Source organism: Aedes albopictus, chromosome 2, assembly GCF_035046485.1.
Source record: "Aedes albopictus strain Foshan chromosome 2, AalbF5, whole genome shotgun sequence".
Lineage (NCBI taxonomy): Eukaryota > Metazoa > Arthropoda > Insecta > Diptera > Culicidae > Aedes > Aedes albopictus.
Genome location: NC_085137.1, coordinates 129,262,923 through 129,288,045, shown reverse-complemented (window position 1 = coordinate 129,288,045; position 25,123 = coordinate 129,262,923). Strand labels below are relative to the sequence as shown.

Sequence of the window (25,123 nt, the reverse complement as noted above, 5' to 3'; positions counted from 1 at the left end):
TATGATTCACAACGACTCTCGCAACCCTTCCCGACTCAACCGACTGGAACTGTTTTCTGAGTATAGAAACTACTAAGCCCTAGCAGGTTCCTCCTGTTTATCGAGCATTTCTGATAAATCAGCTATACTCCATCTGTAGCAGCCAGTTCGCAATGAACCGCTGGAGGCGCATTAAAGTGTTAAAGGTGATATTTTCATTATAAGAATTATAATTAACTTCCTTCACTTAAATACCGTCAAACCCTGTGATCTTGGCTAGGGAGTAAACAGTTACGTGAAGTTGTATCAAAATTCTACAGAGTGTTGGGGAAGGGGAGGGGAAATAAACATACTTCTTCCTACACCTAGCAGTTCGGATCTTCTGTTCACACTGTCATTCCAACCTTCTTTCAGTGTGAAACGTTTCTGGATCTGGAACGGGTGGTATCACTTTACGCTACTCTTCTATCATGAACATAGATAACTACTTTTAAAAATAAAAGTTTTGTCCTACTACCTATTTTATACCTGAAAGATGTTAATTGGTCAAATGTTTCGTTCAGCAAGTCTATGTCCATATTGATGATACAACCTTTTATTAATGAGTAATAATGTTGCTCACAGTTGTGAGGCAATATAACATTCAACTCGTTGAGTGCAAGTTATGAACCTACAGAAAATTTCTTATTAGGCTGTTACCTCTAAAACTACTAAACACATATTGAAACGTGAAATTGTATTGTAATAATTGATCCTAATCTTAACCCTATCACTGGAACGCGTTTGAAGCAAATTGATTTTGCTAATGATTTGGTTGGGCATTAAAAGTTTTTTTGGTTTCGACAATAGTCACATACTATGCCCTACGACATTGACGATTCTATTGTCTATGGCTCACCTATTTCGTGCCACCCAGCAGGGACTTGGTCTGGTACCCAATTCAGTATATCCGCTCCACGTAATATACCGCACCTCTTTTGATTTGTGATATATTACGCGGAACATTACTCTCTTCATTCGGATAGCGGCTATGTAACCCATTGGATTAAAAGCCTCCATCAAACATGAAGCGATTAATCGGAGACTGAAGACTCTATACCAAATTTGGCTCAGAGACAGGTAATCAGTGAGGTCAGTTTTTCTCGTTTGTCAGAGACGATTGATGTATTAAGACAAACTTTCCACTGCATCTGCCAGCAATAAGCGGTGATCGATCAATATTCCGAGTACCCCAATTTACACAAGAATGCCAAGGATCACCGCTCATGCTTTACAATACAGTTGGAAAAACTAGAACAACACCTGGCCACAATGATGCATAAAGCACTAAAGCGGACCGGAAGTGTTGGTGAGCCAGCCCCCACCTTAAGCTTTTTTCTGGGTTGATGTGATCAAATTTTAATTTTCCCATACAACGTTGACCCACTCTTTCATATATCTTACATTAATCTCCAGAAGAGTATCTAAAGGAAGGTTGATTGATTTAGCTATATTATAGAGACTTTCAGCCATTGGCTGGTTCGTCTCTCGCTAAAGGAATGTAAAAACATTAGGTATTTTGGGATTCCTGATCAGAATTCTGTCAGAATTAATGGAGATCTAAACGTCTTCGGGCGCAAACTATTGGTTTCTCCAATTTTTCCACAAATTTGTTCCAGGATTCCTCCAGGAGTTTCTTCTGGGATTCCCAGGGAGTTCTTGATAAGATTCTACCGGATGTTCATTCAGGACTCCTTCAGAAGTTCCCTCTAGATTTCATTCAGGAGTTTCGTCTATTATTTTTAAAGAGGTTTCGACTGGGATTTTTTTTAAGATCTCTGGACAGGATTCCTTCAGGAAGTACTTCCGAGATTGTTCCAAAGATTTTTTTCCGGTATTACTTTCTGAGATTACTTCAGAAGTACCTGGATTTCTTCAAAATTCCTTCCGAAACTTCCTTCTTCTTCTTCTTCTTCTTCATGGCTCTACGTCCCCACTGGGACTTGGCCTGCCTCGCTTCAACTTAGTGTTCTTTGCGCACTTCCACAGTTATTATTTGAAAGGCTTTCTTTGCCTGCCATTGCATGAATTTGTATATTGTGTGGCAAGTACAATGATACATTATACCCAGGGAGTCGAGAAAATTTTCCTGACCGGAACGGGAATCGAACCCGTCGTCTCCGGATTGGCGATCCATAGCCTTAACCACTTGGCTAACTGGAGACCCCTTCCGAAACTTCTCTAGAAGTTAATTTCTTCTTCTAGGCTAGGATTACCCCATTTTTTTCCTGAGATTCTTCCGGAAATTCCTTCTGTGGTTTCTCCACAAATGTATTCCAGTGATGCGGACCTGGTGTGATGGTTAGAACACTTGACTATCACGCCGAGGACCTGAGATCGAATCCCACTCCCGACAAACTCGCAAAATGTGAGTTCTTCCGTCGGAAGGGAAGTAAATTGTGGGCCCCCAGATGAACTAGCCTAAGGCTAAAAGTCTCGTAATACAGATAAAAAAATGTATTCCAGGATACCTAGGATTTCCATCTGCGACTGCAATTCCTCAGGGAGCTATATCTGAGATTATTTTTGGGGTTTCTTCAGGAGTTCCCTTGGGATTCTTCCATGAGTGTATTCTGAGATTCAAAAACGTTCCATCTGAGATTCCTTTAGTAACTCCATCGAGGATTGCTTCTGAAATTTCTTCTAAAATTTCAAGGGATTTCTCAAGAAGTTCCGGGAATTTTCCAGGAATTTGATCCGAAATTCTCCTAAAAGCTTCGTTTATAATGTCTTCTTCAGAAGTTTTTTCGACTTCCAGGAAAAAAATGGAATCCTGGAAGAAGCTGTTGAAGTATTTCCTCTAGGAAATCCTGCAGAGATTTAAAGAGGAATACAATAAACATAAACTGTAGGATTTTCATTAGAATCATTTGAAGAATTGCGGAATATACTTCCGGAGGAATCCCAAGCGAAACTCTAGCAGGAAACCAGAGAAGAGTTCCTAGATGAATCCTGGAAAGATTTTCAGAGAAATCCCGGAGGCAGTTACTTAGCCCGGATAAAGTTTCCAAAGAAATCCTGGAAGAAGTTCCCGGAGGAATACACGAATGAGCTTGTGAAGAAATTCCAGAGGTTATTCCTGACAGAAGCCGAGAAGAAGTTCCCGGAGGAAACCCTGAAGGAATTCCATGGGAAATCCAGGAAGGCGTTCCCGGAAGAATTCCGGAAGTAGTTTTTGGAGGAATCATAGAAGTTGTTCTAGGAGGAACCCTGGAAGGAGTTCCCGGTGGAATTACCGAAGGAATTCCGGAAGGAATTCTTGAAGCAATCCCAGAAGTAGTTTCTGAAAGAATACCGGAAGACCTTCCTGGAGGAATTCCCGTGAAGTTTTCGGAGGAATGCTGATAGCAGTTTCTGAAGGATTCCTGAACTGCCCCTCTTCGCATATCAGTCCCATGTTGTTTTTCAAAGTGCCTGCGTTTTGCACTATAACTCTGTTTAAAAAAAAATGCATTTAATTCAAGCATAAGCTTTTCGTGGCGCATTGAGCTGTGAAATGAGGCGATAAAAATATCAAATTTATTTTAACCCTTATGTGGCCGGCAGGGTACCCGGGTACCCAGCACCCATTTAAAATACACGGTGTAGAAAAAAGCAAAAAGTTTGCCGGCCACATAACGGTTAAATGAGCTCGTGGGAGACAAATATGATTCGCATTAGAAACAAAATGAGGGACTGACATGCCAAAAGGGGCAGTGAAAAAATCTCACAAAAAATACTAGAAGAAACCCCAGAAGGAACTCCGGCAAGAATCTCGCATGAAATTCCTAAAAGGAATCCCTGACGGCGTTTTGCAAGGAATTTCTGATGGAATCTTGGAAGGAATTCCTGAAGCTAGTCCCGAAAGGGTCTGGTACGTTTGGCATAAGGCAGTTCGGCATAAAAGGTCATTTGGCATAAGACCATTTGGCATAAGGATGTTTGGTATAAAGGACATTTGGCATACATGACGTTTGGCATAATGGACATTAGGCATAAAGGACGTTTGGCATAAAATGATTTCAGTAAAAAATGAATTGCATACTTAACGTCAAATAAGGAAAAGTATTCTAAAGAAGGGTAATACATTATAATGCATTAATTTTTCTGAATATAATAAGCAGACAAGGATGATTTGCTGAAAAGAACCATTGCCGGAATCTTAATTGCTTGTATCGATAAAGAACAGCCTATATACAAAAGAAAGAACATTCCCCTTTCGGAAAAAAAATCAAATTCATGAAAGCAAAAGGTTATTTCGAAAACAAGAGATCCAAAATAATGCACCACTAACAAGTTTGCCTTCTTACCATTGATTCTTTTTTTCTCCAGAGGGAAAACATATTTCACATATTCTATATGCCAAGCGTCCTTATGCCAAACGTACCAAACCCGTACCGAAAAAACTTCTGGATGTATGGATTGAAATTACTGGAATTTCCAGGAACATTTTCTGAAAGTCCAAAATGGAAAGATATCTTCTGAAAGTAAAAAAAAAACTTCTAATGTCATCCCAGAATTAAAAAATAATAATAGAAGAATCTCGGATGGAACTCCTTAAGAGTTAACGGGAGTCCTTGAGAAATCCCGGTAGAAGTCCCTGAAAGAATTTTTGAAGGAATCCTGGAGAGAGTTTCTGGAGGAACCTTAGATGACCTCGTTTAAGAATCTCAGAAGAGATCCCAAAGGAAACTTCTGAGGGAACCCCAAAAAAAATCTAAGATGGAGTTCCCTGAGGAATCACAGAAGGAAATCCTAGAGAGATCATAGAAAAAAATTGTGCAGGAGCCACGAAAGAAATTCTTGGTTGAATCTTAGGAAACATTGCTTGAATCTCGGAATCAATTTCTGGAGAAATTTCGGAAGGAATTTTAAGAACATCTAGGAACTTCTGAAATAATCTCGGAAGGGATTTATCAATAACATTTTCAGCGTATGGTCCTGATAATTCTTCTTGGATTCCAACCAGATGTCTTCTTGTGATTCCTCCCAAAATCCTGTGGGAATAGATTCCAGAGTTTCTCCTGGAATCCCTTCCAGTGTTCCATCCAGGATTCTTTCTGGGATCATTTCAAGTATTCTTCTAACGATTTCTCTCTGAATTCTTTAAGAGGTTCCTCCCGAAGGAATTTCTCCCGATACTATTCCAACGATTTCTCCAGAAATCTTTGAGAAATTCCTTCATAAATCCCTACCGAGCTTCTCCCAGGGATTCCACGCGGGTTTCCTTTCTTGATTTTCCCGGGATTTCTTTAAGGGGGAAGGAGGTTTCCGTCAAGAATTCCTTGCGGGAGTCCTTCAGCGATTCCTCCCGGAATTTCTTCAATTGATTCCCCCGGGATCCTTTCAGGCATTATCCCGGAATTCCATCAGCGGTTGCCCCTGGATTCCTTAAGGGTTTTTTTTCGGATTTTCTTCAACGATCTTCTAGGATTCTGGATACATCAAGGATATTTTCCAGAAATTTTCATTGGGATTTCCTCCCAGGATTTCTTCAGAGATTCCTTCCGGGTATTTTCCGAAATTATTTCAGGAATTCCTTCCGGGGTTCCTTTATGGATTCCTCTAGGATTATTTTCAGGTATTCCTGTAGAGATTCCAACATTAATTTATTTTCTCAAAACTCTTTTAAAGATTTGTTTCTGCATTTTTCCCGGGATTCCTTCAGGGATACCTTCGGAATTCTGTCAAGAATCCCTTCCGTTCTGCAGTTCCTTCAGTTTTTTTAGAATGCTCTCGGGATTTCTTCATTAATTCCTCCCTGGATTCCTTTATTGACTCTTCCCGGGGTTCCTTCATGAATTTCTTCCGGAAATCCTTCATGAATATCCGACTTTCCACCAGGGATGTCTACCTGGATTTCTTTGGAGTTTTTTTTGGGATTCTCACGGATTGATCTCGAGATTTAATTCAGAATTTCTCCAGGATTATTCCTGGGGTTTTCCCGGGATTTCTTAAGGGATTTCTTCCGGGCTTTGTAAATTTGTTCCTCTAGGGCTTCCCCCAAGGATTCCTTCAATGATGTTTTTGGGGACTTCTCCAGGAACTCCATCAGAAATCTCTCCCGGGATTCTGTCGGGACTCTTCCAGGATATTCAAAAACATTTTCATTTGATCCTTTCTGGGATTATTCAAAGATTTTTTTTGGGTTCCTTCAAGGATTTCTTCCGTTTTTACATGGATTTCTTCCGGGAGTTCTTCAAGAATCCTCCCAAGATTCTTTCTATGAGTTTTCCCGGGATAAATAAAAGATTCTTCCCGGAATTTGTTCAAGAATTCCTCCCCACAATCTTTCAGTTATTCTTAGTATTACAGCGGGAATCTTTTACGGATAGAGACGAACCAGCCAAGGACTGAAAGTCTCTCAAATAAAGATAAATCAATCAAAAATCAATCTTTTACGGATGTCTCCTGGGAAACTTTTATTTGTTACATCATTGATTTCACCTGGGATTCCTTCCGGCAATCTTTCTGGTATTCCTTCCGAGATTCATTTGGAGATTCCTTCGAGGTTCCTCGTCGATTCTTTCAGAGATATTACTCCCCCGATTTCGTCATTGTTTCTTCACGGATTTTCTTTAGGGATTTCTCCCGATTTTTTTTTATGAGAAACTTTCCGATTTCTCCAGGATCCCTTTCGAGATGCTATCAGAGATATCTCTCTGGAGTCTTTCCCAGATTTCTCCTGGGATTCTTTTCAGGGTTCCTTCCGACATTCATTCCTCCAGAATTCTCTTAAGGACTCGAGTCCTCAAGAGGATCCTCTTGGGGGCTGTCCATTAATTACGTAAGGCAATTTTTTCGATTTTTCGACACCCCCACCCCCCCCTTGTAAGATTTTTTGTATGAAACTCTGAATATTGTTGTATGGCGCGTAAGATTTTCCAAACCCCCCCTCCCCCCATAAACCCTTACGTAATTAATGGACAGCCCCTTGAGTTTCTTTTCGGGATTAATCCACTATTCTTTCATATACATATAGCTAATGTTCAAAAGTGAAATATTCTACAAAAGTTCAATTTATTTTTGCGTCAAACAGAACGCACTCACCTTTTTTAACACCGTCGTCAACTGTTCTTTGGAAAACAAAAAAAAATGCATTTTAAACCTGCAGAAATATACGTTCCTGGAAATACCTAGTATACGATTATTACCCACTTAAACGCTGTTGTACTTTGTACAACACGTTGGAAAAAGAATATCGCTTTCTATACGCACCATCAGGGTGGCGCTAGCGGAGATCCGAGCATGTTATCAAAACCACAATAAAGCCTAAACTAAGCCATCTTGGTTTTACGAAGGTTCTCAAAACCGCTTGAAAGCGAATCGGTTATCAATTTGTTGCTTGGGATATTACTACATTGTTCATTGATAAAAGTATTATTTTTCATGATGTTTTTTTTTCTCTTTTAGCCTAAACTTACGATGGCCCGATGTCGCCGGAATGTGGACAATTTCCTCGATGCTTGTCGCAGGATCGGAGTCGATGAGGTGAGTTCATTATCGAACAAATTTCCTTAAATTATAATAGTTTGGATAAGCAGTTTCAGCAACTTTTCGTTTTCTCTTCTGATTTCTAATGGTAGAAGTTGATTTTCGGTTGCTCTATTACCTTTTATGTTTGTGTGGTTGCACTTTTTCCATTAACTTAGTATTAGTTCAATCTCTTTTCGATCTGTATTGGAACTAAATCTTTTTACCAGAAGCACAAAAAAACGATAAGAATCTAGTATAGATTTTTAGATAACCGGCTCAGGGTCTGTATTCATACTAACATCACTTGATTACTAACTGAATTGCACTTCTCGGTAGTGTTAGTGTATAACTCTCAACTCGTAACATTACACTTCACTTTGTATTCTTTGTATCTGGAAATTCGGAGCTCTTCACGCAATAGAATAGGGTTGGCTTTTTGCACGTATTCTTCATACCTTCCCTTTCGATTGTACATACCTGTTATTCAAAAAGGAAGGTTCTTTGCCTATCTTCTGTTGTGTAATTGTATAGATTCTAGTCCCTTGTCATACATGCCTAGGATCTTAAGCTGAATAAAAAAAAAAAACCCGTTCTGACCATGCGGAACTAACTCTCTCTCCTGTTGTTATTGGTGTTGGTTGCAGGAGTTGATATGCTCCTGTCAGGACATCGTGCCACCATCATCCCCACCGCCACCAGCAACACCAGCCGTTCCGGATGTCCCGACGGAATCGGAACCGGAAGAAGAGGACTGCCAGGTCCTGCCTCCAAACCCACCGGCAATGTTCCGTACCGTATTTGCGCTGCTCCAACGCGCCGAACTGATGGCCGCCCACGGCCCGGTACATCGTCCTACATCTCCTCCTCCACCCCCTCCACCATCCATGAGCGGTAACAATAACAACAATCAGAATACCGGTAAACCCAGCACACTCACTGCAGCCAACACCAATACAACAAAAACGGCGGTAGAGGCCGAAAGAGAACACCTCGAGGAGCCGAACGGTAACTACCACCGAGCTTCCCCGAATCCCTTGCATAGCTTTGCCAATAACCACTTGCTACGTAACACTTCCACCCCGAACGCCGCTAAATCCTTGTTGTTAGAGTATCACTTTGATCAGGAGGAACAGGAAGAGGTCCTGACCGAGCGGGAGGATGTGATGAGGGTTCAGGCTAGGCTTAGGGCCGTTAGTGCTAGTGAGAGTGAGGCTATTCTTCGGTACGGCGATGGCGGAGGAGGAGGCGCGCTGGACGGAAGGAATGTTCCGGCTTCGCTGGACCTCGGAACCGGCCCCAGTGGGCGCCGGAAGCGGAAGTTTCCCAGTACCAAGTTCGGCAGCGGAAGCAGCAGACGACCGGACCAATCCGATGGAGGAACGAACGGCAGCTTGAACGAGATCGTAGAGGAATGCGAGTACGACAGCGATATAGGGAAGTTCCGGTGTCGCCAGGGCGCCGGCGATGACTACGACGATTCGGAATCGAGTATGACCTCGCTGGATGAGGAAGCGGCCTTCACGCCGACCAATGCCAACCAGGTGGGAATCAACGACCTGAACGGTACTACTCCGACCGGACCGGAAGCAGCGAGGAACGATCCGGTGGATTTTAATATTAACTCGGAGGAGAACGATCCGGCCGGGACCGGAAGGAAGATTGTCAGCAAGAGGATCGAGTTTTGGGAAAGTAATGCCGGAAGTGGGGACGACGGCAAAATTGTTAATAGTCCGTTGAGAAGGAGCGTTAGCGAAGAGGATAACGTTAGTGAGGAGGGCAAGAATTTGGACCGGATGGCGAACCATCCGACCATTTCCACGATTCTGTGCTTGGGAACGTTTATTTTTACGGTCGTTTATCTGTATTTGTATCCACTGCCCAATTAGTGTGGGCTGAAATTGTGGAGATGGCGACCCTTGATTTGTTAAATTTTTATCAGAGTTTTTCATATTTCTGTTAATTTTACAAGAGAGAACGAAGATTTCTTATTTTTTCGTAAATTGCGGTACAACTTATTTTAGTTGATTACGTATTTATGTCAACTTTTATTTATTAAGGTTTTTAATTTTTAAGAAAAGCGATTTGCAAATAAAGGTGTAAGTGAATTGATCTGCTTTGAGATCTGTATTTCTCAATTTCAATCAGGAGTGTTTGGGTTGAAAATACTATGCAAAATGAGGAGAAACTAGAAAAAAATCAGATTTTTCATTCCTTTCGAATCGCACAGAAAAGAATTGTTAAAATCGTAATGCAAATAGAATAATTGGCTCTTAGATTGGTAAGTGGATCATTTTTAATTGCTCGCAAAATACCATTCCATTCGAACCCATGAATTTCGTCTCCAAAATTTTCATAATTCGTTGACAGGCATTATCTCAGAATACAATAGGAACTTATGAATGAGAAGAACTTGACGAAACATTAAGAATTAATTGAACAAAAAAATGGGAAGATGGAGTTACTAAATGGATACATTTCTCAAGTTTTTCGTTTTTTAAAACAAAAATTTCAACACTTGCCTTTTTGACATGTGTGTTGGACAGCCCTGCGAATGAACTTTGCAGATAAATAGTTCATCTACAGGGCTTGGATTTATCCATCGATGAATCGAATTCACCCGATCCAAAAACCTTCCATTTCTTATTGGAAACGACCGCGCTCTAGAATTTTTAAACTAGAGCGGGGCCGTTTCCAATCAGAATTGGACGATTCTGACTGGAAATGGCTCCGCTCTAGTTTTATTAGACGATTGCACCGATGAACTGAATTTATCGCGGTCCGAGAATTTTGACACTAGAGCGGGGCCGCTTCCAATCAGAATTGTTCAATTCTGATTGGAAATCGTTCACTTCTGATTGGAAGCGGCCCCGCTTTAGTGTCAAAATTCTCGGACAGCGATGAATTCAGTTCATCGGTACACTCGTCTATATAGACGAGTGCACCGATGAACTGAATTCATCGAAGTCCGAGAATTTTGACACAAGAGCGGGGCCATTCCCAATCAGAACTGTTCAATTCTGATTGGAAATCGTTCACTTCTGATTGGAAGCGACCCCGCTCTAGTGTCAAAATTCTCGGACCGCGATGAATTCAGTTCATCGGTGCACTCGTCTATTCCCGGACCGAGTGAATAGGCCAGGGGGGATGTGGTTCACTTAGAATGAACCAAATGCGTCAAATGGACTTATCCACCGATGAACCAAATTCATCGCGGTCCGAGAATTTTGACACTAGAGCGGGGTCTGTTCCAATCAGAATCGTCCAATTCTGATTGGAACGGCCCCGCTCTAGTGTCAAAATTCTCGGACCGCGATGAATTTGGTTCATCGGTGGATAAGTCCATACAAATACATACAGTAGATTCATAGAGTCTCTATGAAAAGAAAAAGTGAACTTGAGGTTTGGTTCATCCTAGGTGAACAACTTCCTCTGTCCTATCTTCCATAGATGAGTGCACCGATGAACTGAATTCATCGCGGTCCGAGATTTTTGATACTAGAGAGAGGCCGCTTCCAATCAGAAGTTAACGATTTCCAATCAGATTTGAAAAATTCTAATTGGGAATGGCCCCGCTCTAGTGATGAAATTCTCGGACCGAGTGAATTCAGTTCATCAGCAGATAAGTGAACGGTTCATACTTTTAAGATAAGTCCATCTGTATTCATCCAGTTCCTTCAGCTTATTCGTCTTGACCGAGTTAGTTGAGCAGGGTCACACTGTCTATATAATGCAATGTTGCGCAAGTTCTTCACATCGATCATGTTCTACTGTATTCTGGGGTTTGTCTGTCAAATTCATCGACAACTAAGCGTGAAAATCATCCATATTTTTCACAAAACACTCTGCTCATCTTCGGTTCGATTTTAAATAGGTATCAAGGTAAATCATTTCACTACGCCGATCGTTCATCGCCATCCCCAAACACAGATCCATTCCGAGGCTTAGGTTTACCAATAATTGCTTGAATTCCCACGTTTGAGTGTGATTTTGTTTCCATTAATATATATTTCGCTGGCTTAAGTTCTTAAAAAGATGTACCTTAAATTAAAACTCTCACTTTTACTTTTCTTATTTTAAACGTCATACAATCATATTTATTTTACCATATTTTACATACTTTAAGAAAATCATACAATATCGTTAAACGTAGAATTTACGTTGTAGATTAGGAAACACACAAAAAGTATAATCAAAATTACAAGTTACTTAAAATACAAATCAACTTCTAGGAAGAATTAACTCACGAATCATGTGAATGAAAGCACACAATCATGAGAACACAAACGAATAACAGCAAAGTAACACATTTACAAACAAATACTAATCCAGCAAGGTGAAAACCAACAACAAAAACTTAAACATCGGAGCAGAACATGTTAGGAAGGAAAAGCAGTTGCCTTATTTTTATGTGAAACACACATACACAGTACTACATACTAACCTCTACCACACACACACACAAACTACTGGTCTGAGAATGCAAATATTTCCTTTTACAAGTCGCATTGGCAGTCGTGAAACGGTTGCCAATCGTCGTGGAGTAGTTAGGTCTATATAGGCATTAATAAAAAAAAAAATAACGAAATAGAAAGCACGTGCACGTGTATCTATGGACGAGTGCACCGATGAACTGAATTCATCGCGGTCCGAGAATTTCGACACTACAGCGGGGTCGTTCCCAATCAGAATTGTTCAATTCTGATTGGAAATCTTTCACTTCTGATTGGAAGCGACCCCGCTGTAGTGTCAAAATTCTCGGACCGCGATGAATTCAGTTCATCGGTGCACTCGTCTATAGACTTGTTCACCGATGAACAACATTCACTCGGTCCGAGAATTTTGACACTAGAGCGAGGCCATTTCCAATCAGAATCGTTCAATTCTGATTGGAAACGACCCTGCTCTAGTGTCAAAATTCTCGGACCGAGTGAATTTTGTTCATCGGCGGATGAGTTCATTCAAACAATTTAGAGCAGAATTTGTTTCGGTCAGACAAATTATCCTACAGTTTTATTTGAAAGACGGTTCTCCTATCCTTATGGACTTATCCACCAATGAACCAAATTCATCGCGGTCCGAGAATTTTGACACTAGAGCGGGGTCTGTTCCAATCAGAATCGTCCAATTCTGATTGGAACGGCCCCGCTCTAGTGTCAAAATTCTCGGACCGCGATGAATTCGGTTCATCGGTGGATAAGTCCATACAAACTTTTTTGAAAGCATGAAATTCCTCAAAATTTTTATTTTATGACTCTTGCAAATTGGGCATCCCTAGAAATGAACTTTCCATCGAAAAGTTCATTTTAGGGATGTCCATTTCGCTAAATTAAAAAAAAAACAAAGTTTTAAAAGTTTTGCTGCATTGAAAAAAATAATCGTGGAATGTATTTAAAAAAAAATAAAAGCGTCAATGAACATTGAAACTATGCCTAACCACATTTCAAAGTAGAAATGAAATTATAAAACTTATGTCTGACAGAAACAATCTAGCTATTACATATTAGACAACTGTGCAGTTAGTAGATGTTCAAAATGTTCAGAAATGGCAACTACATCGCACTAGACTGGCAAACAAAAATATTACGGTGGAAAACTAATTAACATTCAAAAGAACAAGAGATCTATTTTCACTAACAATCTGAATGTAGCACTGAACCTCCACACCATACAAACGACCCGAACAAACGATCTTACACGGCTCTCGATGTATCTCTCTAGTTTTATAGCAGCTTTTACTGATATAGACTGTTTGTAAACTATGTAATACATAATAACGAAAACTGAAAGTGATCGAACGACTAACTTGGTGTGTACTTACCTATCTACTGGAAATCTCGCAATACAAAACACTGTCTCGCTCGTACTCTTCGGAAAACGAACTGTTACTTATCTGTGAATCTCTTAAAGAACACGATCATCCTGATCTAGTCATTCTGTAACGCTACGAGAATTTTCTTTATTTTATCTTCTTTAAATTATGTTGGTTTCTAGACTTTTCGGAAAATATTTTATCTTATCTCAAGTTTTACTATTATAAGTTTTTTTTGTGTGTTCTAATGAGTAAATTTTCAATTAGTCGTCATCAGATTTTACACTTTCTTACAATATAAATTTCGAAGAAGTTTTAGATTACCAATAAAATCAGCAAGATTTACTTTTACAAAACTAGGTAATTTTTAGTTTTTTTTTTAAGTTTATTTCAACGATTTTATTGAAAACTGTTTTAACAATTCCACTTACTATACTTTTAAGTTATACTCTTACTACGACAGAAATGATTTCCAAAAATGTTCACCTAAACAATCATTTACAAAACACACTCGAATACCAAAACAGATCTCCAGAGAAAACATATTGAATTTCCCCTATATATACAACAATAGTTTTTTAAGCTAATAAAAACATAATCGTAACGCAACAAACCCATTCACCTTACTTGAGAACAATAAACCGTAACATGTGTTATAATGAGCTATATCTGAGACAGTTACATTTGGTTTGGTTCCGACACATTCAAACGCATACTGTTACACACACCTTAGGAACACATTGCATATAGAATATAGGGTATTTATTATATCGAATTCGAATGCATTGAAAGCATACAATCGTATTTATTCATCCACTAGTGCAGCTTAGTTTGCGCGCAGCTGATCTTATGTATCCTTAATATCTACCAGCAGACAGCTATAGGTTAGGGGGCACAACATTCGCCGACTTATTTTACACAAACTTACTTAAGGGATGCGCTTAGAAGCTGGGGGAAAAGACGCGGAATGCCTTGTTGGGCTGCACATGATTGGGGATTGCCACCAGAAAGATCATATAGTTATGTGACAGCACTGTAGAAACGCTTGTGAATGAATAGACTGTTCCCGTCAGATCGAACCCATGTGAAAGTCAGATCCAATTTTTTTTTTTTTACATTAGTTCATCAGTATTCATTTTTATTGATTTCGGTACAGTAGACGTTCGATAACTGCAACATGTTTACGTTTCACTTAGCGAACGAAAATCCGATAACTGCAACGCCTGACAGTGTCAACAAGCCATCAATTGACGTAAAATGAACGAAAAATTCACTCGACTGTTCATTAGGGCTAACATGGCGCACCATTTTGACGTTTGGCGGTGCGATAACTGCAAATTTGTTGCACTTACCGGACTTGCAGTTAATAAGCGTTGCAGTTAAACCGTTTGCACCGACCGAACGTCTACTGTATAAAACTTTTCAAGTTTCTGAGCAACTTTTACTTTTTTGCTAGTTGTCATAGGTGCAAACTTGTGACGAGGAGCCAAAACTCTTCAAAATTGATCAAAATACACCTTTTTTCGGTTAAATGCTCTAGTTTCCACGTAAATATACCTAATTTGGATGAACACCATTGATTTTGATAATATTTCATAGGTTTTGAAAGTCCTTTCGCCCCTCCCCCTCTACTACGTCACAAGTACAGTAGATGTTCGATAACTGCAACATGTTGACGGTCCACTTAGCAAACGATACAGTAGACGTTCGGTCGGTGCAAACGGTTTAACTGCAATGCTTTTTAACTGCAAGTCCGGTAAGTGCAACAAATTTGCAGTTATCGCACCGCCAAACGTCAAAATGGTGCACCATGTTAGCCCTAATGAACAGTCGAGTGAATTTTTCGTTCATTTTACGTCATTTGATGGCTTGTTGACACTGTCAGGCGTTGCAGTTATCGGATTTTCGTTCGCTAAGTGAAACGTAAACATGTTGCAGTTATCGAACGTCCACTGTATTCGATTACTGCAACGTCTGACAGGCGTCACAATCCATCAATTGACGTAAACTTCATTCGAGTGTTCATTTGGGTCAACAAAGCGCACCATTTTGACGTTTTGCGGTGCGATAACAGCAAATTTGTTGCACTTACAGTAGACGTTCGATAACTGCAACATGTTTACGTTTCACTTAGCGAACAAAATTCGATAACTGCAACGTCAGACAGGCGTCAACAACCCATCAATTGACGTTAAATGAACACAAAATTCATTCGACCGTTCATTTGGGCTAACTTGGCGCACCGTTTTGACGGATAGCGGTGCGATAACTGCAAATTTGTTGCACTTACCGGACTTGCAGTTAAAAAGCATTGCAGTTAAACCGTTTGCACCGACCGAACGTCTACTGTACCGGACTTGCAGTTAAAGAGCATTACAGTCCGGATTCGCTGGTTGGGTCACGACTGCGCCCCGATTAGCGAATCGTGTTCGTTCGTTGGGGCAACTGACAACTGATCAAAATGCTCTAGATACACACAAGTGACGAGAAATACGTCACAGAACACTCACATACTTGCGTAAACGTTCTGTATACAGGAGCTGTGATGCGACGGCGGTCAGACGTCAAACTCGTTTTGACATCTATTTTGACATTGACAGTGCTTTTTAGTTGGGTTTTTCCCCAACCAGTGAACATTCAACCATCGAGACAGCCCATCTAACGAGCTCTCAACGAACGAATCGTCACTGTACAGTTAAACTGTTTGCACCGACCGAACGTCTACTGTAACAAATTCGCTATAGACGAGTGCACCGCCTGTTGAAAGTTCCCTCGTTCAGCGAATTTTGATACCACAGCGGGGTCGACTCTCAACAACTTCAGTAGACGTTCGTTCGGTGCAAACGGTTTAACTGCAATGCTTTTTAACTGCAAGTCCGGTAAGTGCAACAAATTTTCAGTTATCGCACCGCTATCTGTCAAAATGGTGCGCCATGTTAGCCCAAATGAACAGTCTAATGAATTTTGCGTTCATTTAACGTCAATTGATGGGTTGTTGACGCCTGCCTGACGTTGCAGTTATCGAATTTTGTTCGCTAAGTGAAACGTAAACATGTTGCAGTTATCGAACGTCTACTGTTATACCCAGCTGAAAATTTGTTTAGTTTATTTCATCTAGTTTCCGCAATGAAGTTGCAAAAATATAGGCTAGTGCATTAGCTACATACAGTAGACGTTCGGTCGGTGCAAACGGTTTAACTGCAATGCTTTTTAACTGCAAGTCCGGTAAGTGCAACAAATTTGCAGTTATCGCAAACGTCAAAATGGTGCACCATGTTAGCCCTAATGAACAGTCGAGTGAATTTTTCGTTCATTTTACGTCATTTGATGGCTTGTTGACACTGGCAGGCGTTGCAGTTATCGGATTTTCGTTCGCTAAGTGAAACGTAAACATGTTGCAGTTATCGAACGTCTACTGTATTCGATTACTGCAACGTCTGACAGGCGTCACAATCCATCAATTGACGTAAAATGAACGTAAACTTCATTCGAGTGTTCATTTGGGTCAACAAAGCGCACCATTTTGACGTTTAACGGTGCGATAACAGCAAATTTGTTGCACTTACCAGACTTGCAGTTAAAGAGCATTACAGTTAAACCGTTTGCACCGACCGAACGTCTACTGTAACAAATTCGCTATAGACGAGTGCACCGATGAACAGAATTCATCGCGGTCCGATAATGTTGAGACTACAGCGGGGTCGCTTCCAATCAGAAGTGAAAGATTTCCAATCAGAATTGAACAATTCTGATTGGGAACGACCCCGCTGTAGTGTCAAAATTGTCGGACCGCGATGAATTCAGTTCATCGGTGCTCTCGTCTATAGACGAGTGCAACGCCTGCTGAAGGTTCACTCGTTCAGCGAATTTTGATACAGTAGACGTTCGGTCGGTGCAAACGGTTTAACTGCAATGCTTTTTAACTGCAAGTCCGGTAAGTGCAACAAATTTGCAGTTATCGCACCGCCAAACGTCAAAATGGTGCGCCATGTTAGCCCTAATGAACAGTCGAATGAATTTTTCGTTCATTTTACGTCAATTGATGGCTTGTTGACACTGTCAGGCGTTGCAGTTATCGAAATTCCGTTCGCTAAATGAAACGTTAACATGTTGCAGTTATCGAACGTCTACTGTACATACCACAGCGGGGTCGACTCTCAACAACTTCTACCCAGCTGAAAATTTGTTTAGTTTATTTCATCTAGTTTCCGCAATGAAGTTGCAAAAATATAGGCTAGTGCATTAGCTATATGCATATGCATCACTTTCATTGAAAATTCATGTAAGAAATCAATGAAAAAAATGATAAGCGCATTTCGTTTAAGCATCTCTGAGTAGAAGTTGTTGAGAGTCGACCCCGCTGTGGTGTCTAAATTTTTCAGGCTCAGTGAACTCAATGTTCATCGGTGCACTCGTATGGACTTATCCACCGATGAACCGAAATCATCGCGGTCCGAGAATTTTGACACTAGAGCGGGGCCGTTCCCAATCAGATTCGTTAAATTCTCGTTTACTGCTTTCGCTACCAGCCCTGTGTAGTTCACCTGATGAAGATTGTGTGCCAAGTTAGCCCCAAAACACTGTCCAATGAACTTTACGCTCATTTAAGGTGAAACATCTTGGAATCCAATGCTGCAGAGGTATGAATGAATTTTTGACTAAAATCTGCAATCACCTACACGGAGAAACTGAAAAACTCAAAATTAGGTACTTTTAAACTCAATTTTGAGTTCTTTTTCATCTCCCTTTTCATGCGCTCTTTCTATTGTTGTCAGAGAGTGAAGAGAGAAACACCCCAACTTTTGCAGTTCCGTGCGTCAAGCCAACACTGAGTTTCTAGCACAGTACTCAAATTTGAGTGAATACAACCTAGTCAAAATTTCGGTTGGGTGGAAAAAACTTAAAATTAGGTATTTTTTTCACATGGAAGCAAGCGGGAACAACCCAACAAAAACATCGATTCCATCAACTCAAAATTGGCTTGACGCACGCAACCCCGAAGTTGGGTGGAATGAACTCACTTTTGGGTAGTTTCGTCTCTCCGTGTACGCTCGTTTTAATGAACACGTATTCACAAACCGTAGTTTTAATGATCAGCGGCATGGGTTTACATTTGACGGAAGCAGTGAGTTGTAAAGCGAAAATCATTTAGACTGTTTTATGCCTGATGCAATAATGCGAAGCTTAGAAAAGGGCCCAAAGGCCACCAGAATCACTGTAGGAAAGCGATTAGTAAGCTTTAGTTGCTTCGAGCAGCAGGTGATGTTTTTAGTATAGGAGGGGGATATAAACAAGAAAAGCTTCTTAGATACCGTTTTAAATCATACTCGTTTTAAGCAGACTGATGAGTTTAGACAGGGTGGTGGATGCGTTGTGTCATATACTTTTGTGAGGTCTACTTTTAACCTGCGCAGGTCCATAATCAAGTATACTTAATAGGTAGAGCAAGAAGTAATTTTATTCTGTTATATTGTAACTGCTATATGACAACGCCCAGTTGAGTTTACATCAAATTCCAAAATGAAGCCAAAAATCAATCTACAGGTTCCGTACACAGATCAATCACCAAAACTCATGAACACATGCACACAGGACAATAGACCATTTCCATCAAACCTTACCTCCATATTCTATTTTTCTAATTGTTGAGAAAAGAATTCAAACGGTAAAGTACAGTTCAAAATAACAATTTCCCAGTGGAAATGTGCAGAATCATGGAGTTTTCGTCCGACAAGTATGGTCTCTCATATGCTTTTACAACTTACTGTTAAGCTGCCTGAATTTTAATTTCCCATGTAACATCATACGTAAGTAATTTTATTTTCATGAATGTTAAGTTAAACTTAGAAACTGATCAATTTCATCATGTAAAACCACATTCAGGCTCATGAAAAATTTCAAAATTGGACAATTTTCGCAAGTAATACCTTCGCATAATTTGATGTGCTTCAACTAATCCGAACTATGACAAAGGTTAATAAATTGATTGAAAACTTCTACAAAACAGCTTTCGTTACTAGTCTCTCGTTGTTGATATTCGAACTTCTATTCCGCCATTTAATCTATCCTTCCATTGTTTTCCAAATTCTTCCTCCCCCACAGAATCTCCTCTGCTGCGCCGCTGACGTTCTGGAAGGTCGCGGAATAGTCCAGGTGGCCATTACCGTAGTCGAGGTGATGAAGTTCCACAATCCGGCCGCTCACGTCAGGTCTCCGACGCGGAGTTACTACAGCGGAGTGCACAGTCCTTCCAGCAGTAGTAGTCACAACCAGCCGTTGTCGGCAGTGCCAACGGCAACCAACACCAACGGGAGTAGCAGTAGTTCCAGCAGTAGCAGTAGTAACAGCAGTGGACCAAAGAGTGCGACCTCGTCGCCCATTTCGACCACCTGACCGGAGCGGGAGCCGTCCGGAACGGCCAAACCGCCGGACGATGAGGTCTGGCGGATCTAAACCACCACTGGACCGCAATGATGGTGCTCGTCTCACAAGAGTGTAAGTTAGCGCTCCGCTTCGATATCTCAATGCTTTTGTGCGTCGATTTTCTCTGCAACGGACTCGGAAATCGGCGTACACCGACTGTATGTGACATAGGTTAATCCAAAAATTAGGGTTATTAGGTTTCGCTGGTTGCTTCTCTGCAAGAAGAAGCACTTGTAATTGAACAGGAAATCAAATGTAGAATTATATAATGACTGTTTTTGGTTCTTTCTGTACATAAGACTAATAACTAGCAACAAGAATAGGACTTTGCTTTCATCTATCGTCATTATCATAGAGCTGATTTCGTTGATAGTTTTTTTTTCTGTTCAATGAACAATGATTTATGCTCACAGTAATATAGAAGGATTTTGACTTAGTTGTTTTTGAATTTGTTCGAATGAAAAGGGTATTCAATCATTAGCATAAACTCATAAGCTCATAATATTCATTGGAAAGACATGAGGTAATCAAAGCTCTTCCAATGTTAATGACATTAATTTTGAGGTAAGCTGATTGTGGACAATTGGAAATTTTAAGACATTATGAAACAAAGCTTCTAAACTGCAAGTTTGGCTTGAGCAACAACTTGATAGTTAATAGACCATGGACTATTGAAAACAGTGCTGTTCAATGTCACGCATTTCACCGTTCGGTCAAGGAAAATACATATTGCTTTTATCTTGGTAACTGAAGATTTTTAGTAGGTTACCTTACCCCGAGGCCCCGATGTGCCTACATGATGTAGGCTACATCACATTGAAGGGGCTGCCTCCTAAGATATAGCTGACGCGAAATAGCTTTCATATTCAGCCGTTGAATTCCAGAACAAACGCTGTTCGAGCTGCACCTTCTAAGTAAACAGACGCTCGGGACGCAGCTCTTCAATCTAGCTGAAGTCAGAAGGTCAACAGTGCCCAGGCTACACTCCCAGCTAATCACACAACTCATAGCTGGCGGTTTTTGCCTTCGGATAGACAAAGGAAGCATGATATAGGAACTTGTGATGAAATTGAAATGGAACAAGAAAAGTTTCTCTGGTCAAAAATGTACGCGTGAAGCATTTTTGGCATCACTGCAAATGAACTACATTGAAAAAGTTCATTCGTAAGGCAGCATCCATTTATTACGTAACGCTAAAATCGTCATTTTCGACCCCCCCCCCCTCCCCCCTCCGTAACGCTTTTTTGTATGAAAACTCGAAAAAAATAGTATCGACCGTAACGCTCGGCATTACTCCCCCCTCCCAAGGGGGAGTCGCTGAGCACATCTTTACTTGTGCCAATTATTTTCAGTGTGCCAACGGGTATTCAATTGTGCCTCAGTGTGCCCCGAAGTGCCACTGCTTGATGATTCAGATTTTGCTTGGCAACTACCAAGACAACCAACTGTTTGTTTTCATTTTGCAGGTCAAATGCACATGGTTGCCTAGTTTTTTCACCCAAACTCAAGTGTCAAAATTGTGCCTCAGAGTGCCTCGGTGTGCCACACAGCGTATAAGACGGTGTGCTTGGCAACTCTTGGCACAATGTTCCAAGCGACTAGCCCTTTGCCCCCTCCCCCTCGAGCGTTACGTAATTTGTGGATGGTGCCTAAGGTTGCCAAAATAATTACCACCCAAGTAACATTTTGATGGACAATTCGTCTCGTTGAGGTCCTGAGAACCGTCATAAAACCTTATACCTATTATTCTGGTTTTATGATGGTTCTAAGAGCCTCTTTTAGTCTATTTAACTAAAACATGTTACTTGGGCGTGGTTCCGGGTCATTTGGCCGAAAAGGTCATTTGGCCGAACGCCATTTGGCCGAATGCCGTTTGGCCGAATGCTGTTTGGCCGAAAATTTAATAATGTACTCCAGGTGGCATGCCACTGTTCTCCATATCAGTTTAACTCGAAAGAACAGCCTATGATTCAAAGAAGGAAAAATTTCTGACAAAAAATCATAGTTTCAGCACCAACTGATTCCCTCAATGGTAAAACTAGAAAGAATAGCCTATGATTAAAAGAAGGAAATACTTCTGATGATCACATTGGCAGCTAGAATGTTACCCGGAGTTTGTACTCACCTCTGAATTCCTTCCATCATAATTCGGTCAAACGGCATTCGGCCAAACGACCCTTTCGGCCAAATGGCATTCGGCCAAACAGCGTTCGGTCAAACGACATTCGGCCAAACGGCATTCGGCCAAATGGCCGGACACCCTTGGGCGTACACGCGATATTTAACAATTATTGCTAACGAAAAGATAAAGCAAAGAACTTTATGGAGTGCATATCATTTTCTTTTGATTATAGAAAACAAATTTGCCGAGAATGTTCCTGAAAAATGAATGTATATGTTGCCCTTCACTAGCATTTATCTGATTTGTTGATACTGGGAAACTTGTAACTATTTGAAAGACAATTTGTGTCTTCTAATTTCAAATCCCCTCGGACTGTTCTAGTGTAGTGCCGCTGAACCAAATTATCTTCAACCCACTACTGTTTTATCCGGGATCACACGCGCTTTATTTTACTTCTCTGGGCTCATAACCTGTTGGGCTATTTACAAGGGGTGGATCACTCTTGGAACATCTGATGTATCAACAAAATTTTTTGCATTCAAATGCATTTCAATGCATTCATTCATTAATTCAGTAAATTAACAACCCATGGCTTGCTATAGCATTTGATGATTGATTGATTGTTGGCAGTTGTCAGTTTCGAACAACAAATGAGTTTCAAATAGTGCTAACTGTCTAGCATAGCGATACAATTTACTTTTGCCACCCGAAGATCTGGTGTTATCTTATAAACGTTCGATGATATTACTGGCCGGACGATATTGTAGAGTAAAAGCACTATGGAGAGGGCCAAGACTAGAGCAGTGGCGAAGTCTAGTGCTTTCACTATATTAGTAACAATGCGAAAATAATATTAAAAAAAAAAAACTCCGGGTTTGATTAGTCCGGCCGGTTCCACAAGGAGGTAGATACCAGTCATCAGGAAAAGGCTAACGAGCACACAACGGGATATATGTTATTCCTTGAGATAGACATCACTGGATATTTTTCGTCACCCAGCAAACCGCAGACCGCCGCAGACCTTGTAAATGATTCCGATCATAGGTCTTTATGTACCAGGCGTAACAAATTCCCATTTTAGGTCGAATCATGTGCTCGATTGGTATGCCAGTTGAGATGCAGAATTATACTCATCAAGGGGTAGTAGTAGAATGGCAACTAAATTGCCGGATCGAACTTAAACTTTTCTGAAGTAATTAAAATACTATTCTTACTATATGTGAAGAACTAACTCAACCCTTCAGGACGCGCGCCATTGTAATAAATACAGCACTACCAAAACATCTCGTTCATCTTATACAGTGCTAGCGCAGTGCAGTTTCAGGATCGAACAGGCGCGGTTCCCGAAAGGTTCATATTCACATATAGTGCTTCTATATTACTATATTTTATTCTTTGTTTAACATTGATTCTTTCAACTGTAGGGATTCTACATTTTTTGAGGTAGTTGCACCAAGCATCAGGTCACAGCCAGATTCTGGACATCGAGTACTAGTATATTCTTATTTGTGAACCTGTCCAACAGTCGTTTCCATCCGCAGTCAAAACTGCTCCTACAAAAAAAAAACGTATTATAAGTTTGTCTACCTTTGATTAACAGAACTATACTCACGATTTCTTTCCTTTTTTTTCCATTTTAACTACGATAATTTCTGAATTTATAAATAATATCATCCATCACAACGATTTCTTCAACACTTATGGTTTGACATTCGCGTATACGCGTATATTTCAATGCTAAGTAGATGGAAAAACATTAAAATGCATTTTTACACATTAAATGCAAATCGAATGCACATTCAAAGAGTGATCTACCCCTTGGTGTAATCTAAATGCACCATAGCCACTCAGCTTACTCTCTTCTATCCCCAAAATGTTCGAGAGCAGATATCTACCCCAAATAATCCTAGTCATTCATTGAAAACCATCCATTTTTCGGTGTTGTAAATAATGCTAAAACAGCATAGTAAAGATACAATTATGAACCGTCGTACTTCCATATATCTACCAAACGGGAAATAATTTACACATAGCAATCACTCACACCCACACAGCCATGACAGATACAACTCACACAGGTGCACTATTTCTATAATATTTAAATATATTAAATTAACTGAATAAAATAACATTAGAAACCAGAAATGTGACAGAAACACGTAGAAACAAAAATCCGAACCGAACTGATAATGGTAGAAATCTGGAACTGAAATGCGGGCAAGATTCGATTATGAGTAAAAAAAGACTATAGTATTTTTGTGGATGTATGTATCACTACATAGTGTTAGAGGCAAGAAAAATGACAGTCGTATATCGGTGTCGGTGTCGGATTGTTCGATCTCGATTTTTAAAATGTAGCGCAACAGTTTTTGTAGTAACTTTTATACCAGTAGTAACGTAACACAACGCGGTAACCTTTTTGCAAACGTTCTGTCGTAAAATTTATCTAGTTATTGAACTCAGCATACCGAAACCAGAAAAGTAAAGGCCAAAAAAGAAACGTTAAAGAATTGCAGGGGAAGCGTGCATGCATGAGAGATAGAATTGACATTTTTAAAACCCATTTGAATTTATATCAACGGAAACGTGCTATGGCAATATGTAGTGAAGTTTATAAATACGTTTTAGTTTACCAACTGAAGTGGCGATGAAATTATGTAATTCGAATGGTGAAACTATTACAGCAATATTCGGATCTGTTTGTACATACCTAGCTATCAACACACGTAACTCACAGGTTTTGTTCCGTAAAAATAACCCGAACATCGAATCGATTGGTCAATAAACATATTTGTTTCGCAAGGGGATGTAAGTCACTCACATAGAGATAACAGGATAGTCATATTTATTGAATTGAAGTTCAATGTAATGTTTTGTATTCAAGTAATACTCATTTACTGCGTTTGATTCATTGCATGTTATGCACAAAACTAGTGGGTTAAACTATCAACTGCAAATGTCGAAGAAAAAAAAGTTAGGTTAGACCTTTCATTTGTTGTATATTGTGAAATTCAAGCGAACAAATGCATGTTTGGTAAATATCGAAACATATGGTAATAATTTATGCCGAACCTAGCAATTGATATCCTTCAGGAGAAACTGTAACGAGAAATTATTAATTACATTTCTTACCATGTAAAGGCAAAAAAGTAACCACACTTGAAAAAGTTGAATTCCGATCAAGTGGAATAGAAATTTCAATAAATATTTCAAGAAAAAATCAGTTAGTTTCAATCGATTGGCATATGATGACCTTCCTTTTTCTACCAACGGCACAATACACACCCTTCGCGTGA

The 25,123-nt window shown here is 40.1% G+C and overlaps 1 protein-coding gene across 4 annotated transcripts in view; it reads left to right on the top strand.

Annotated features, from left to right (window-relative positions):
• LOC109417717 (leucine-rich repeat and calponin homology domain-containing protein) overlaps positions 1 to 19,875 on the top strand; it is a 312,978-nt gene extending 293,103 nt beyond the window's left edge. For 2 of the 4 annotated variants that reach the window (XM_029853326.2, XM_029853325.2), the window contains 2 exons: positions 7,411 to 7,488; positions 8,118 to 10,087. In XM_029853326.2, coding sequence (XP_029709186.2) covers positions 7,411 to 7,488; positions 8,118 to 9,359 — 1,320 coding nt within the window. In that variant the 3' untranslated portion in view covers positions 9,360 to 10,087. Of the gene's footprint in view, positions 1 to 7,410; positions 7,489 to 8,117; positions 10,088 to 19,384 lie in introns of those variants that run through there. The other 2 variants (XM_062850408.1, XM_062850409.1) reach the window with 2 other exon arrangements.
• The last annotated feature ends 5,248 nt before the right edge of the window (positions 19,876 to 25,123 follow it).